The 18,366-nt window shown below is 46.9% G+C and overlaps 1 protein-coding gene across 2 annotated transcripts in view; it reads left to right on the plus strand.

Annotated features, from left to right (window-relative positions):
* LOC142938575 (cyclic AMP receptor-like protein A) overlaps positions 1–17,894 on the plus strand; it is a 53,340-nt gene extending 35,446 nt beyond the window's left edge. For both annotated transcript variants that reach the window (XM_076081853.1, XM_076081854.1), the window contains 2 exons: positions 7,027–7,174; positions 16,333–17,894. In XM_076081853.1, coding sequence (XP_075937968.1) covers positions 7,027–7,174; positions 16,333–16,500 — 316 coding nt within the window. In that variant the 3' untranslated portion in view covers positions 16,501–17,894. The remainder of the gene's footprint in view (positions 1–7,026; positions 7,175–16,332) is intronic.
* The last annotated feature ends 472 nt before the right edge of the window (positions 17,895–18,366 follow it).

Below are 18,366 nucleotides of genomic sequence, written 5' to 3' on the forward strand. Positions count from 1 at the left end.
TGTGTGTGTGTGTGTGTGTGTGTGTGTGTGCGGGCGGGCGGGCGGGCGGGCGGGCGGGCGTCCATGTGTGCCGTTGCGTCTCAGGCAGCGATCGCTTTGTAACCGGAGACGGAGAGCCCCGTAGCCATTCGTCTCCCGTTGAGCAGCAGCAGCGGCGCTCTGCTATTCATCCCCATTTAGTGAGACAGAGAGCTGGCCTACAGGGCTGTGTGAAGTGCAAACACACACACAAACACACACAGGGCAGGCACCCGCGCTGTGGCTGGACACACACACAGAGAGGCTCTGAATTTAATATCGTAGTGGACATATGAATACACATTTGCATGCATGTAAATCACTATGCAGACGTGAAATACTTATATTAAAATGCACATAAGATACAGGCACATGCACATAGTCAGAGATTAACACACATATACAGGCAAATAAATTATATATACCTACATATGAGATATATATTCTCCGATGTAGGCACACATCCATACAGGCACCTATATAAAGGCACATACATTCATATGCATATGGTACGCACATGCAAATGCTAAAGGAGATGCTAGATAACCTTCCTCACACACGCGCACACATTCACGGGCACACGCAAACACAAACACATCCACGCGTGCACGCATTCACGCCCCCTCTCTCCCCCCCTACTCCCTCTCCCCCCTGCTCTTTCAGGCACGTCTTTAAATATTCATCACTCTGGCTGCTCAGAGAGTGCCGTAAACGCTGCCTCACACTCCAGGGAATCGCTAAAGTCTACTCTATCATCTGCTCTCCCTGCTGCGCTCTCTCTCTCTCTCTCACTCTCACGCACACACACACACACACACGCTCACACTGCTGGCCACAGCAACTCAGAGGCATGAGCTCACGTGCACCGACAGTCAAAGGCACAGCCAGTGGCATCGCTGGACACGCAGACACACGCCGGTACATGAATCAGGCGCAAGGAAACACATGCACGGCGGTGGACAATGAGCTGTGTGTGTGTGTGTGTGTGTGTGTGTGTGTGTTTACTGGCTGCTCCCTGCACAGAGGGTTGAGTGGTGTTGTGTTCCAGGAAACAGGATGTCTCTTTGTTTGGGTTTTATTCTGTCGGTGAACGTTAGCCGCTTCGTTCCCCAAGGTCTGTGTGTGCCTCTTTGTCTATTTGTGTGTGTGTATGTGTGTGGTGGGGGGGGGGGCTTCTGCACAACATGCCTGCCTGTTTCTGTGTTTCAGCCTGATTCCAGAAATATTTGTTTCGCACAGAGGTGACAAGAAGTGTGTGTGCGCGCGCACACTGTGCATTTGTGGGTTCGTGCATAACAGGAGTCACAACCGTAACCGTGACGGTAATCTCCTCGTTGACTTTATGATCAAAGTAGATCGTGCACATGTCCATATCCATATTCCTGCAGAGAGTTCCCAAGCAGTACAGCTTCACGCACATTGAAGTGGCTGATCACATGTTGTCTCTGGACAATGGGAGGCCTGTCCTCTTGTCTTCGCTGTCCTAAAGGCTGCCGCACATTCACAGCAGACCAGTGAACAACCAACAGAACCGTTTGAGCCACTGTGTCCACAGGTCAGGTCTTCTCCGCATCGAATGTCTATCATTGAGTTACCATTCTCTAAAAAAACCAAAACAAACTTTGTTGAGAGTCAAAACTGCAGATGATCCGATCATGCTTTGAAGGATTCGGATTTGGATTGAAGGATTCTCGGTTCAAATTCAATAAAAGGCGATCACGCCCCAAAGCGTCATGAAGCATAATTAGGCTTTAATGAAGTGTGGCAATTTCTAGTTATTGTTTCCTAGTGTCTGTTTGTGAGAAGTGTTTGTCTTTTGTCATTTCAGTGTTAAATTTTGATTTCTCTGATTGGACCCCAAATTTAATTTCAGGGGCATTAAGATCATTTTAATAAGCCTAAAAGCTGTAAAGTGAGTATCGCCACAGGGTGGTCATACTTTTTTATAATTCAAGTATATAAATCTCCCCCCCCCCCCCCCCCCCCCAATAGTGCCCCACAGTTGCAGTGATTTATTCCCAGAAATGAAGGCCGAAATCACACCATCTCCTCGCCTTCAACAAGTCGCCCATGCCTCGTTATATGTCGACGCAGCCAGACGTTTCAGAGAGTAAAAAAAAAAAAGATCACACTGAATCACAGTCTGACCGTAGTCGAGGGATTAAGCTCGTTTTGGCAGAAATCCCTTTTAGTCTGAGAAAAAAAGTTCAGATTTGCTGTCAGCGGCAACAGCACCGCGGGCAGCACCAGGGCCTTGTTTTGGAACTGCGAAAGCATGTGATTTGTCTGGAGGAAGGGGGAAAAAAGAAAGAAAAGAAGTCAGGCAGTCAGTCGGAGAGAGAAAGAAGTGCAATCGGGGTCAGGGCGACTTCTCTGTCTGGCCGCACTCCGGGAAGGGGAGTTCTCCTCCGCGCTGCTACAGCTCTGCATCTCCCACAGTGCTCAGGATGAACAATTAGAGGCAGACAAAAAAAAAAACAGGGGTAGGGGGGTGGGGTTGATGGCTGGAGAGTGGTATAGACTGGCAGGGTGAGAGAGAGAGAGAGAGAGAGAGAGAGTCTGACAGCATGATAGATGGAAGGTCTGAATAAGTGAGCGAGGCTTCGGAGACGCCGTGCGAGTGCTAATGACTGACTTCGCGCTTACAGGTGGCAGCAGGCTTTTCCACTGAAAGCTACACATGTCGGCCTCGCGCTGCATTCATGTGTGCGTGCTGTTGTTGTTGACCGTTTGCTTCCGAGTCATACAGTATACACAATAACGTCCCTGTTGTCCAACACCAGTCAGCCAACTGTGGGACTCGCTCGACTGACCGTGCCGCACACACAAAAACCCTGACAGACACACACACACACTCACCGCCCGCAGCCACACTCTCCTTCCCACCACTCCCTCATTCATCTTTCATTAGCGCGGCTCACACAGGAGAAACATCCCTCCTCCTCCATACGCCTCCACCCTACTCTCCATCTCCTCCATCTCTATCTAACCATCGTCTCGTCTTATCTTGGTTTCTCTTCGCGCGTAATTTCTTTTGTTTGTCTCGCTCATGTCTTGCAATCTGTCTTTTTGGATATCTCCTCCTCCTTCTCCTCGTGCTCCTCTTTCTCGCTCTCTGCCTCCTCTGCTTTTTTAGTCTTTTCCATTCAGCGTCACTATTTCAGCCCGCTCTCCTCCTCCTCCTCCTCCTCCATTGCTCTCGGCCCTCCTTCCCCTTCGCCGCCTCGCGCTTGCACATTCTCACCTCTTTATCGCGTTCTCCTTTCCTCTTCCACTCTCCCTCTCTCCTTCCTGCACGGTGCTGTTTCTCTGACACTCGTCCCCCACCCACCCACCCCCTCCCCGTCCTCCTCCCTCCCCTCTTCCTGTCTCTCTTTCTCTCTCGCCTGCTCTTTCATTCTTCCTTTCATTTCGCTCTCCGTCTCTCCCTCGATGGAGGGGAAAGGCTCTTCGCCTCTAATTGCGGCTGTTCCGTTGCCATGGCGCGTGTTGCTCGGCGCTGCGAGGTGCTGTGTGTGTGTGTGTGTGTGTGTGTGTGTGTGTGTGTGTGTGTGTGTGTGTGTGTGTGCGTGTGTGTGTGTGTGTGTGTGTGTGTGTGTGTGGCAGGCAGGCAGATGATTGCTTGCTGCCAGCTCTCGTTTCCCGGACGCCGATCGCATTTCTTTGCGGCAGCAGGGAAAAAAAAAAAAATGAGACGCCAGAAATAGCCCCCCTTCACACAGACCCACTCACTCTCACCGCTGCGCTGTCAGAGGAACACACACACACACACACGCACGCACACACATACACCGGCAGGCGCACACACAGAACACACATCCACTGCATTTCCTCTCCATCTGACATCCTCGATGCATATGACCTAGGTTAGACTGCACGCACAGGCAGTCGCGTGCGTGCGTGCGTGCGTGCGTGTTTTCCGCGTCTCTAAGGAGGTTGCGCGGGGACTCCTGATTTATTTCACCTTTAATGGGAAGTGAAATGAATGTGAGCAGCAGCTGGTCTGGTCCTCGGAGATACAGCAGCAGTAGGCCAACCCGGAAAATAGGCGGCGGCGCTCCGAAAACGCTCCTCACTCCGACAAGTGCCAAGACACGCCGCTCCACGCTCCACTAGCTGCACTGTTGGTTTTATTTTAAGCCGCATTTAGCCGACACCATTACCCAGAAAGCACAAGTTGGGTCTCCATCTTCGGCCGGCCCAACTTGCGATTTCCTTCCCTTTTCAAAGGGTTTTGCCGGAAGGTAAAACGGAGACAGATTAGCAGCAAATAAACCTTACAACCTGGCGCTGCAAAAGAGGATAAGAGAGGATTATAACCAGATTTGCGGACGGATCTCCATAATCATCTTCTGTGCTGCTCACCTGCAGCGCTCACTGGGGTTTTCAAGGGAAGTCGACAAGATCATCATGATGTGCTTGCTTAGCTCGACAAAGTAAAAGTGCTTCCAAACTGTAATTTCAAGGTGCAGCGTTTTTGACATTCGCAGGATGGAGGGCTGGGCAACAAACCAAACATTTACCAAAACTGAAGTCATCCAAAGTCACGTCGGCATGTTTGGTCAAATGATTCTTTCAGACCGGCTGTCGTGTGTGCGCATTTGAAAGCAAATCAAGAATCACATCTAAGCCTGAAGCTGTGCTCGCACTGCGACAACAAAGCAACTGGCGACAAGTCCTTTTTTAATTGTTGTAAGGATGCAATCAACTATGAGCACCTGTTAGTCTAGTTCTGATTGTAACTCCAGCATTGGATGAATTACAGTCGGTCGCACAGTTGCAAACGAAGAAGAGCTGCTGCAGAGAAATAAAATGTCATGGCACACTTTGGCTTACAGAGCAAAGTCAAGCTGTAAATAGCGTTGTAAAAATAGTTGCAACACAACCATGTCATGTAATATGATGCGTAAATAGCAAAGAAAAGGTAACATACTAAATGTGTTGCTCAAATCTATTTATAATCCTAATTCTGATTGTTACTTTCATGAAACAGACAAGATTTTGCCTGAAAACAGTCATGCTCAGTTACTTTCAAAAATACATTGTTTCATTTGTAGTTACCAATGTGAATGTTGCCGTTCATCTTCGTGTGGATTTTAGGTTATGTGGGCCAGCAATAATTCATGGTATCGTCACATTAATTGCGATGTGTTTGTGTGTTTGCGCCAAACGATCGACACCATGCCTAAAATGACCGGTAACCTTAAACTTGGTGTAAGATCGTTGTTTTTCAAATTAAGACCACATTTCTCATGAATCCACTTACAAATACATACAATTGCATATACAATGTTGTTACTTAACTGTCTATTAGGAAATTATTTTGACTTAAAATAAATTATGGAACTAGGATTTTATTTTAAAGATTTATGCATAAATATGTGGACAAGTTGGCTACTGACGTGATAAGACAACGCATCGTACAGAGTAGTTGCTTTCGTGTACATATAAACAGGTCTGCTGCTGACATGACCGTTAGCAACCGCTGTCTTTTTTTTTTCAATTTAATGTTAAGTTACATTTTTTTAGACTGTAACACCGTATATTGTTCTTTAAAACACATTTGATGAATCTGTACAGCGTGGATATCTCCACGTTTACATTTGGTCGCTTATAGGCACAAATATTGGTGGAGGTGCCTTATTCCTTGCAGCTTGGCTGGTGTCATGATGTGTTTGTCTGGAGAAGGTGCACAATCATGTCACACTATCGGCAACACCGTTGTAAAGTGATTAACGGGGAGAACAGTTCAAAACACAGCAGTTGTGCTCTTAAATGAATATCATTTTAGATAACTGGAGACATGTCACATGATCGTGGTGTCTCGCGTTGCTCCTTGTAACCACAATGCATCAGTGGTTCTTTTCCTCAAATGGTTGGGTTTTGTATCGTCCTTCCCTGCTGGGTGCGTGGGGTGCTCAGGGACGACTTCCCCGACCCCCGAGGTCAACCACCGCGGCCACTCGGTTCCCTCCGCGCGCCCCTCCCGGGACCTCGCACTCGAAGGGGGAGAAACGCTCTGAGCTGCGTGCGGTTTTGATTCTCTGGCTAATAGATCAATAAAAGACATTAGCGGCGGGCTAACCCGACGAGCAGCGCTAATACAGGGTTAATCCAGGGTTAATGGCTGAGCGGCGTCCTCCTCGGAGGCAGCCATTAGTTTGCAGCCCCTCCGCACAATATCAGGTTCTCCTTCTAGTCATGCCCCGGGCTCCCAGAGAGAGATATGGGCGCAGGGAGGGAAATTGAAAAGAGAAGAATTGAGGATCGCCCTCGCGAGTCGAGATGAAAATGAGATAGCCAGACGGATGAAACTGAATACAAAGAAATGGGAGAGATCTCGTAGAAAGAGGGGGAGGGAGGGAGGGTGTGTGTGTGTGTGTGTGTGTGTGTGTTGAGGGGGAGACGTGCACGGAATAAAAAAGGAGTGGATGGAACGACGAAAAATTGTGGTCAGGAGAAGCAGGAAGCTGAGATGAGAGAGAGAGAGAGAGAAGCAGAGGAAGGGGAGTTGAGCGCTACACTTCTCCCTGTCCTTGTAAAGTGCTGCGTGCTGTCGAGGTGGCAGCCAAGAATGTGTCAGCCCGGCCGTCTCACGCTGCCTAATGGGCTCTTAAACGCTGATATAAAGCTCGCCCGCTCTTTCGCCCTCCCCTTTTCCCTCTCCATCTCTCTCTCTCCCCCTCTCTTTTCCTGCCTTTGCCGCTCGCCATCATTACCTCCCCGTTCTCACCCTGTCCCTCAGTCTGTCACTCACTTGTCCTCTCCCTCTCTTCCTCCCTCTTCTCTGGCGCTCTGTCGATCAACATCTCGCTCGCCGTCTTTCCCCGTGTTTTTTTTCTCTTTCTTTTTTTTGCCGTTGCTGCCTTTCTGCTCGTTCTGACTTCTCCATCAATTACTCCATCCTCACCTGTGAAGCTCTCACGCAGGTTGTCTCTTTACTTACAACTGTTTTATGGATGAACTCTATGAATGATGCTTCTGTCTCTCTCTTCCCCCCTCTACCAGGCTCCATAATGCCTTCTACCCACAGGATCCGTCCTTCCCGCTCACCCTGTTGCACGTCCTGTCGGCACCGCTCCACGGCCTGGCCAACGCGTTTGTCTTCGGCCTGGATAGGGATTGGTGGAGCCTACTGAGCCCCACTGGCATGCAGGTACAGCAGCTGCACACACTTGCCCGTCCAGACATGCGGAACACTCTGTGAATGTGTTTGGAATTTCACTTATTGATTGACGTCTGAATACGTCACCAAGTAATTTTTCGGACCTGGTTACTTTTCCGTAACACTTCCATTTACATTATGGAGATATGTGTTTGACAACAACAATAAAAGTCACTTCCGTAGTTATTTTAACCCGAACAACGATCTTTTCCTAAACCTAATGAAGTTGTTTTGTTGCCTAAACCTAGCTGAATTGTTTCCTGTGAAGGCGGAGGTTTATTCTGAAATGACCATACGCATGTAACAAGCGGAAATTGACACGTGTTGCTGTCTTTCTTGGGAAAAACGCACGGAAAATAAGGATGAACTTTATGTAAGATATACGAACGGGGATACGTTGCACAAGGACATTGCTAACGTGCTGATGCTTAGCAGGTATAATGATCAGCTAATTTTCCATCTTAGTTAGCAAGCTAACACTTATCTCAGATGGAAAATGGCTAATTAGCACTAAACACAAAGTACAGCTGAGACTGATGGGAATGTCATTAGTTCTGCAAGTATTTGATCATAAATCAGAATTGATGGTGATGCTAAAAAGTCAGAGAACACCGACGTTATTACAATCCAACCTGAGAGAGACATGAATGTCTGCCACATTTGCTGGCGATCCATCCAATAGTTGTCGAGTCACTTTAGTCGAAACCAAAAGGCCAGCCTCAAGGTGGCGCTAGGGGAAAAGTCAGGGGTTTGCAAAAGTCACAAGGCTTCATCCTCTGGGTACCTGTCCCCATGTATATCGGTATTAAATTGAATGGCAATCTATCCAATCGTTCACGCCTCACGGGGGCGCTACAAGGAAGCCCAGGTAATCCGGAGTCATTGGGATTCATCATCTGCAGATATGAATATCTAGAGCCACATCGCTAGCTAAAGGGCAATAACTTTAATATATAGATGCAGCCACCAATTAGCGATGTAACTGACCAAACCTGTGATTCGTATGACCCCCCCCCACACACACACACACACACACAGTTCAGCACGCATGTGAACCGCAGATTAGTCACACACTTCAACTATCATAGTGTGAAATAAAGTTTTACTGCCCATCACCCTTGGCCGATGTTCCATAAAAATATGGAATTAGGAGATCAGCATAATGCTTTCTAGTAGGCGATCCCTGATAATGTTACAGTGTAAACAACAAATCTGTTTTTTAAATCGACGGGAGCCCTAGCTCTTAGCAGCTTATGATACATCATTAAAATTGCTAATTCCAAGATTTTTTACATCAATGAAAATTGTAATCTATCTGTTCCAATGTAAATAACACCTATAGGTGATTATAACGAAGTAAAAGGCTAACATTTTGAATTTCTGATGGTTTACACCAATCAGAGCGGTTGAAATGATTTTAGGGAAGAATAGTCTGGAGCCTTGTAGACCAGCTGCTATACACAACATTAATGATCTGTATCGGCCAATATGGATCATCAGCAATCTGCAATTGGTATCGGCAGCACAAAAACATAATCGGGGCATCTCTGAAAATTATATTTGTTCCCCTTTTTCTTATGATCGGATCGGATCCCTGACTCACAACCGTGATACAACCTGATCCGTGAGATTTATGATCCGTTGCATTCCTATCAGCGATGCCACAGATTCCATCATATTACCATCTGTCCATCTGTCGTCGGCAAAAAAAAACAAACGAGGGCTGTGTGTTCCTCCTCACTCTGCACAGTATATACCACTCTGGAACTCCTGGTGGCGCTGCACTAACCAGCAACCGGTGGTGTCAGTAGTAGCTGCAACAATTTCATACTGATGAACGGCCAAAACATGTAGTCAGTCGATTGACTGAACATGAATAGGCAACACACTTGATAAGCAGTAGAAATTTGCCAAGCAAAAATGCCCCACAGATGGTTAACCGTAGTTCTATATGTGGTCGGAAACTTGATATATTTAGAATACATGTAGATCAAACCATTTGTATTTCATGATCACTATCTTGGAAGAAAGAGGCCAAGCAACCTTTATACTCATATAAATTGAAGTTAACCGATGTGCTAACCCCACAAAAACTCACTCTAATTTCAACATCTTCCCAGTTCCTCGCTTCAGAGTTTGTAATTAGCGTACTAAACTTTCCAAGTTGTCTGCTACCATCCGTCACAGGTGTTCACGAATCACCTACACAGGAAATAACTGTCGGGTCTGATACCAAAATCCCCTTATTTAAAGAGTGAAATTACACATCCTTAAGTCTTTTAGGAAAATGTAATGAAGGCCTTTTTTTTTTTTTTTTTACATTTGAAGCGCACACCCTGATTGGTTGCATTTCAATAAACACCACAATCAATACAATTCTCCACAGATTTGTCTCAATCCACAAACACAGGCAGCATCTGCGGATATGAGCCACAGCTGATATTGAACCACAAAGAGAAAAAAAAAGTCCCCGTGGTCTTAGTTCACGCATACACACACACACACGTATTGTCACCTACTCAGTTTCACCAACCACGCTGATAACGGGTCACGAGCGCAACGTGGAAGACCGGAATGTGTGGTATGACCTTCAACCCAAATGTCAATGTTGCACTGTGGCGAGTCGGGGGGGAGAGAGACACACACACGAGGAGACAGAGGAGTGAAGTGGAATCTCAATGTGTTCGTAAATCACAGAGAAAATGCTGTTTGTGTGTGTGTGTCAGAGAGAGAGAGAGAGAGAGGGAGAGAAGGCGAGAAAGAAGACGACAGAGAGAGAGCGAGAGAGACGGGCGGCGCGCGCGTGTTCGTGCTCTATCGTGACTAACAGCCGGTTGTTATTCATCTTGGCATGCGGCTCCCAGCAGCCCCCACACATCAGGTGCGAGATTGGCGGAGGAGAGGAGGGGTGAGGGAGAGAAGGGAGGGGGGAGGGGGGGAACAGCGTCAAAGCATTCCTCCCTCAACGCAACAAATCTGCACTTTGGTACCAGATACCACCCACCCCTCCTAAGCCTGCCTCCTCCAGCTCACTCACTGGCTGTCTGCCTCTCTACGTCTCTCCTGCTGTTTGCCTGCGGTGCATTTACATGCGTTTAAAGGGATCGGCTTGGGTCTTAATACACTGCTCGTATGCCTTGTGTACGTTAAATGAGTTGACGGTCCCTCCTCACCGTACTCGCCATTAAAGGATTCCCTCCTGATGTGACAACAGCGTGAGAAATAAGAGACAAAATCCAGTTTTTGTTCCTTTTAATCAGAATCCTTTTCTTCTGTGATTCTGATTCTTACTTCACGTCGTTAATAACGTGTGTTTCTCCCCGCTATATTGGGATAACTGAAAAGGGAGAAACTGTGAATTTAGGGCATCGTGAAATGCTGACAAGCATTTTGGATTTAATAGCTTAAATACTAGTATTTACAAGAATAAGGTGAAGTATTTTGTGAATGCTTTGTGTGCCAAAACTCAAAGACTTACAGCAGTGAGCTAACGAACTATGAGCCGGTCAACCGACACACACTGCACCACTTTAAGTTGTTGTGAGAGTTGAAAGGGAGGCACTGAGGGAGAGACGTGAGGCAAAGATACTGCGTGAGGTGAAAGGGACGGGTGCATGCCGGCGTTCTGCAACCGATGGGAAGTTGAATCCATAAATCTGCTTAGAAATGACAGAAAAAGACGCTCTAGTTATAGTTTATTTAGTTCATAATATTTAGTTGATTCATTTTGTTTGTAGTTTTCTGTGTGTCCATTGCAAACAAAAACTACAAATAGCTTATTTGGCAAATACTTTTAAAGGAAAGAGTAGGATTTTCTTTGAAAACTAGCTATAGACTCATACAAAAATAATCCATCTCAATCATCATTTATGACCCAACAATCTCTGAACCCACCAGCTATCGGTCTGACATCGGGGCTTTATTTCTGGGGTTCCGGTGCAGCCAGCAGATATCCGCGCCAAGATTTCATTTTTTTGCAGGCTTCTTGGTTTTTACAGCGCGATTAGCAACTTGACATGCGAGGTTTGGGTTGGAGTTGAGGGACGACGTGTACGAACAGATCAACCTGTTTGTAGAGATTAGTGTCCCACTAGAAGTGTGTGGCGGTGTCTGTATTGGGTTTTCTCTTTTATTTTCATTTTGCGATCGATCGATCTTACGATCGAGTGCCAGATCGTGAACACGCATCCAAAAGGAAGCTGCGTAAACGGCGTTGGCGAGCACCATAACCCTCGTTAAGCGGAAGAGGAGGGGCTAACTTTGACTGTTGTGTCTACAATTTATAACCATTGTGCCTTTTAATGTTGCCAATTTTCCTAAATGTAAACAAATGCAGGCTAAAGAACGAAGGCTCATGTTGTAGCCGAACTCAGTGAGGGCGGGGGAAGTGGGGGTCGCAGTTGTTTGTCCCTTGGTCTAGTCTATGGAGATTAATTTGATATTTCTATTCTATTTCATTTTAAGACCTGCACGTGTAGCCAAACATGTATGTGTTCAGTGACTCAAACAGGTTTGGCGTGAACAAGAAGGCGGAGATGAGCTGCCATCTAACAACTGTTAACCTGCGGTTGGAGAAACAGTCGACCAGCCAGAGTTTTGTATACGGGATTAAAAATGGGATTTAAAATGGGAATAAGAATTAGGGCGACGTAGCTGTACATACTCCTGTAAATTCTTACAGAATAACCTATATCCCTGTCATTTTTTATGTTGTGATATACGTCCAGTGAACGGTTCAGCTGGTAATTGAAAATGACATTGGCGGAATGGAAACATCACGAACGACCGATTGGTTAGGGCAAAAGAACCCCCCCCCCCCCCCGCCCATGACCCGGGTGTTCTCCGCTGATTGAGATGTAATGTTAAAATCAGCACAGCAGAGCACCCCGAAACACATAGACCGACCTGTGCTTCTAGAGAAGAGCATATACATTGGTTTTCATCTCTTTATTCTCATTCAGCCAGAAGACATGCAGCATTTTGTCAAAATGTAACTTTTTTTCAAATAAAAAAAGAAAAGCTTTATACTCCCACACGCCTACTTTTTCTGTTTGGTCAGACAGTGACCTTCTTTAGGACCATTTCGCTTAACTGCTTTATGTTTCAAACTACGATTTAGCAGACTGCAAACGTGAGTGTTTGGAGAAAGAGTCCAAACAATACTGCCTCTTTGCTATGTATTGAATTGTGAAACTCTACATCAAACCAAAGACTCCCACCCCTTCTTGTTCCTGTGCTAAAAAGCCCTCAGCAGTCTACAACTTACACTAAACTCACCTCCTCTGATTGCTCACCTCGCCTGATCACCCGTGAAAACCAGATTTCTGGAGTCTCGTGTGCATGTTGTCTCTCTGCCTCGTGTCTCTCGCTCTTTTCTAGTCCTCCGTTGTTTTTTTCCCTCTCTTCCTCGCAGTCTTCGACTCTGCTATCTCTATCTCTCTGTACTGTATGTGTGTGTGTTCCCATGCCTCTGCTGTTCCCTTCACCCTGTTACAGCATCTCTGGCATTTATCTCTTACATTATTTCTGCCGCTCTCCTTTGTGTTGCGTCTGCCTCCCACCTGTGTACCCCCCCCTCTTCTTCCACTCTTTTCCTTCCCTGATATTGATCTGCATTCAAGCCATGCAGCTCGAACCGCCTGTAGCTCTGCAATGAGCTCACTTCTTCTTCTCCGTCGTCTTCTTCCTCTGTGTGTGTGTATGCATGCAGGAAAAAGCTGCTCCCAATCCCCACAGGTCTCACTGTCGCTGCAGTCTTAGAGTACGTCCTCGCCGAGCCAGCTCATTAAAAAAAAAATGTTGTGTGTAAACAACATGTCGCCGCAGGTCGTTTTTTGTAAAGATCGTTTCTTTGGGGTCCTTTTTCGGCCAGTAAACATTCACACTGTGCCTCACAGCTGTCGTGTATCAGGCAGGCTGTTCTCATCCAGCGTTCCGAGCTATACCTTACGAAAAATATGCGCTGTAATTCACGGAAATCATTTTGTATGTTATCGACGGAATCGTGAACATGAACAAGGAAATATGAAGAACGCAAAAGCCCACGCAGGGCGGGAGGGACAGGAGGTGGGTGGGTCCAACAAACACTTATCTTTCAGCCAGGAGACCCATGTGAAAAGAGAAGTCACTCAACGTACATTTATTCTAAGGTTTTTTCCTAAACCTAACCAAGAAGTATTGTTGCCTAAACCTACCTGTGCTGTTTCCCGTAAAGGCGGAGGTTTATTTTGAAAAGACCGTATGCATGCAACAAGTGTAAATTGACACGTGTTGCTGTCTTTCTTGGGAAAACGCACGATAAATGTGTAACTTTATGTAAGATATATGAATTGTTGTATGAGGATATGTTGCACAAGGACATTGCTAACGTGCCGATGCTTAGCAGGTATGATGATCACTCTCCACGGAAGTTAATTTTGAAAAGACTGCTTAACGAGTGGAAATTGACACATGTTCGCAGGAAAGCGCACAAAAAATGCAGAGTAACTCATCGTAAGATATACTTATCATTGTAAAATAATACGTTGGTGTTAAGGAGTAGTTGATAGCCTGGATACTCTTTACTTTCAACATTCCGCCCTCTTTCACTCTCTGTGATCACCTGCTGTGTTTGAAAACAGTAGAAATTCACTTTGGTTATTCTCGTGCAGATATTATTCTGTTCCTGTTGTCAAACAAACTTGATTAATTAGCGATTTCCTTGCGGGTCATTAAAGTCACCTGTTAAGGCGGCGGACAGCAGTTTCAAAACCTATTTATGCAAATCAACAGGTGTGCATGTCAGCACCGGTATTTTCCCTGTGTAAAAGCTGTGCTTATATCCGACTCTGTGTACTTTGTCAGTTCATTAAGTCTATTGTCCATTAAGTCCAAGTGTGTGACAGCGATCCCACAGCCATCAGCCCTGAGTCATTACTGAACAGACGCCTGGTGTCCGTGCGCTCCCTGACGTTCACACCAGTCATCTGTGAGCATGTGAAGGGGCTTTTGAACAGTGTTGTCTCTACCTGTTGGTCATTATTCATCATCATCATCGGATCGATTTGCAGTCTAATAACACCAATACTGCTAATCATCAGTTATTTCTACGTGAGGTCTTTGTGACTCTAAATATAAGTATCCTCATCAGAAGCATTAAAGTGCTGCATGAACTTCTGTCATTTCCCCTTGAGAGTCCTGATGATGCAGGAAGACGATCACCAGAACTGTCCAATCACCCAACTTCATGTGAACTCGTCTTGGTTCATTCGTAAAACGTCAGTGTGAACAGGAACCCAAGCAGAACTAAAATGCAACAGTGTTTAGTGTTTCCCTTTGGTCCAGACCAAATGAACCGGACTACAGGTGGGAAATCACCCTAAAGTCGTCAGTATGCTCCACCCCCCCATAACGCCAAGTTCACACATACACAAACTCAAAGTAGCAGACTCTCTCTTTCCTCTCACAAGTGTTGGGTCATGCTAGAAGAGAACCACTTTGTAGGAAGTGTTTTTCGTATGGCCACACTCGAAGGCGGAGTAACAAAGTGGCCGTCATGTAGAGGCGATATTGATTAAATATGAGGATGACGGCGCACATTTTCAGACTCAGTCTCTCCTGGAATTCATCAATAAGCACCTTTCACACACGCCTGTTGAAGGCGGGACATTTGTGTTTCAAGTCTTCTTCAATACAGCATGATGTTCATTTAGTAAATGATGGTCCATTTAGAGTCAAATAGACCATAAAGCAGAGTATGCTTTAGGGCGGGCTTAATGTGATTGACAGGTCGCTGACGCTACCAGAGCCGTATACAGCGTCTCTAGGTCACTCCTCCGCATTCCAAATATGGTCACTTCCGTTCACTGGTTGCTACAAAAAAAAAAAAAACTCGGCGACCGCCGTAATCCAAGATGGCGAGGACGAAATCGCCGAATTTGAGGGTTCAAAACGTCACGGTGACTACGTCCACTTCTTATATACAGTCTATGGTCTGGCACTGAAAAGGTAAATATATGTAAACTTTATGCGTGTCTAAAACTGCCTGAAAAACGTAGCACACTCCAGGCGCAACATGCCATAGGAAAACAATGGTTTTGCAGGCGACGCGTTTCTTGGGCTGCGTCTCGGTGTGATCGGCCCCTAATGCCAGCATGCTATCTTAACTCACACACCGGGGGAACATTATGCCGCCGTTGGTGGGTTCAGTGTCAAAAAGCAAAGCCGACATAATGGCGTGTCTCCTTTATGGCAGAGTTGCAGAATCTCTCTGCAAAAAGGGCTGCAGGGGTGCACTTGGTTGTTCTCATGGTAAGTCATGAAGTGAAATTGTTGTGTAAATAATAAAAAAAGATAGCTTGAGAGAGGAGTTAAAACTCTGGCTCATTTCTCACCTGAGGTCGTAAAGTGAGGTGTAGATGTCTGTTTCAAAAAGTTGCATAAATGGTGGGACACAGTGCCCCCCAACACTATGTCAGAAGGGTGTGTGTGTGTGGGGGGGGTCTCCCAGGCTATACGCTGTTCTGACTGAGCATACTGGCCCCCTCATGAGCCTGAGGCTTGCAAGCCTTTTTTCCCTCATGCATGTGAATTACATCATTACTGGAGCTCTGATTGGCCACTGGTGCACGACAAAGCCGTTCATGTTCAATTTTTTCTCTTATTCAAGTCCCGATAGTTCCCTGAAGTTACATCATATTGAGTGCCATTGACCGTGACAGCACGCTTTTCCTCCATTTTGTTTGAAGTACGGTACTTTCATGTCATTGAGTGGAGTAGAAAATGAAAACAACTGTGCTTCAGTTTCCAGAGGGAGTCAAAAACAAGCGTGTCAGAGTAAATTAGCATAAAGTGGAACCTTTTCTCGACTTCTCCGGGTCGATCTTTTGCGTCTTAATCGGCAGCACCAGGATGTCACTCGAAGGTTCAGCTCACAAGTGAGCGGCAGCCTGTCTCGCCTCCTGCATGTGTGAACGGCCGGTCGTTTTCACATGTATCAACCCAGGAGACCGTCTTCGAGTGTGTGAAACGGCAGCTTAGTGCGACTGGATGGCCAGATCTAAGGGGGGGGGGGGGCAAAATTTGTCGGTTTTGTGTGAACGCACTCTTTACTCCGGTACAAAACAGCGTGTCTTGATTTCAAACTCTGCTTGTGTGTGCCTGTTTTCCAGCTGGCTCTGCAGTCGCGGCTGTGTGACAGGACTCGGATCGGAGAGTACCACCCCGGGGCGGTGCGCTACACACAGGCTGACCTGGTCGACCTCAGCGATGACGACGACGATGACACCAACGTGCTCTTCTACTCTCCTGACATGACCCTGAAAGACAGAGGGCCCTGAGAGAGAGGGAGGGAGGGAGAGAAAAGAGCTGGAGGGAAGCAGCCCGAAGGAAGAGAGACGCAGCGGATTAGAAACCGAGAGGGAGGAACAAGAGGTGGGGGGGGGGGGGGGGATGGAAGGGAAAAGATTGGGGGGACAGTCGGGCAGATAGAAGGCGGAGATGAGCTGTCAGGTTCCATTATTAATCCCCATCCTTTACTATTTAATATCCTAAAGACACACACACACACACACATACTGAGCAGAGCTGCAGCTCCCTACAACACTACGAGGAGAGAGGAGCGGCTCTAAAGATCCTCCTGATGTTAAAGGCGTCTGCTGCAGAGCCAAAGGTCCTACAACAACTCCAGCATTCTGCAGCGTTTTGGCATACCACGAAAACATGAAGAATGGCTCAAAGGCAATCGTAACAAGGTGTTCGTTGAGCATTGACAGCAATTACCTTTTCACTTCTCTACGGGGGTGAAAAACGTGCCTTTTAAAAGTACCTCGTGTGTCAGAAGTTGAAAGCATCAATTTTCTTGGGGGGGTGTGGGGGGTACAGTGGCAATACAGGAAGAGGACTTTGGTGGGGCGAATTAGTCCCAAAGCAGTCTCTCCTTCCTCGGACAGTATCTGTGTTCCCTTGGTTCATCTTATGACATTACTGTTGTTGCAACTTTTCGCACAAGTATTACTTTGAAAGACTGTTTGTATTGTTGTTGTTTTTTATGGAATACTACATTTGTTTGTTGCACTGTATTTATCAACGACCTGTACATATGTATATATAGTGTACGCTCTATTTTTGTACGTGCCTCGGACCGGAATGTGAGGTTTGGTCCAAAAACCTGCTGCTCTCACGGAGACAGTCGAGGAAGATTCAATGGAAGCTATGAACTTAAAAAAACCCATCTCACTAGTCGACGCAGACACACGGGGCCTTCTTGGAAACGATGACGAAGCAACAGCCTCTGACGGTTCATTGCCTCGTGGCCCTTGTCCGTGGCGCTGAAGGGGGTGGGGGCATATAGCTGAGGTGTGATTGGCAGGATAATAGAGTCGCTATATATTCCACATCAGCCCGTTGTTTTTTTCACACACGTCGAGGTGGTTCCGTCACTGTCGGGGCGTGAGCTGCCGCCTGTCAGCTGCCTCTGACAAGTTGAACTAATGAACCGACACTTGACCCCCCTTTTTACCCTTGAGTTGTCGAGCTCTTCTGCCGGGGCGGCAGTGAACGCCAGAGTGCAACTTTCGTTTGCAGTTCACAGAGCCCCCACCACTGTATCACACACACACACACACATGCTCATGTGCACCGTGCCCCTACCCCTCTTTTGGCACTGTTGCTGATTTTACTTGACTGTGCACTCTCATCAAATAAATGAGCAGCAGAGACATTTCATAACAAAGCTGAGACTGGGCGTGTTTATTTCATTTTCACATTCATGCAATCCCTCATTCCCCCTCGTGCCCCTTCCCCTGTCTCCTGCGAAGTGTCTGTTAGTGAGTGTGTGTGTGTGTGTGTGTGTGTGTGTGTGCGTGCGTGCGCGTGCGCTTAAGACGCCTCTTAGACCTGGGCTGCTTAAATAATGGATATTAATTATTGGTCGGACCCTGCTGCCCCCCCCCCCCCCCCCCCCCCCCCCCCCCCCCCCCCCCCGCGGGGTCTCCAAATCTGGTTAACTGGATTTTGATTAATGGAATACGCGCGCCATGTCCTCCAGAAAAGCTAGACTTTTCCCCCCTCCACGCGGCTCTTCCGCGGAAGCTCGAGCGTCTCGAGCCCCGCGCCCGTCTCCACATAAAGAGCCCGGGAAAAATAAGCGAATCTCCCTGTCACGCAAGAAGAATTATTACACCCCCCCCCCCCCTCTCATATCG

Source organism: Anarhichas minor, unplaced genomic scaffold, assembly GCF_050575085.1.
Source record: "Anarhichas minor isolate MPS153535 unplaced genomic scaffold, ASM5057508v1 ptg000087l, whole genome shotgun sequence".
Taxonomy (NCBI): Eukaryota; Metazoa; Chordata; class Actinopteri; order Perciformes; family Anarhichadidae; genus Anarhichas; species Anarhichas minor.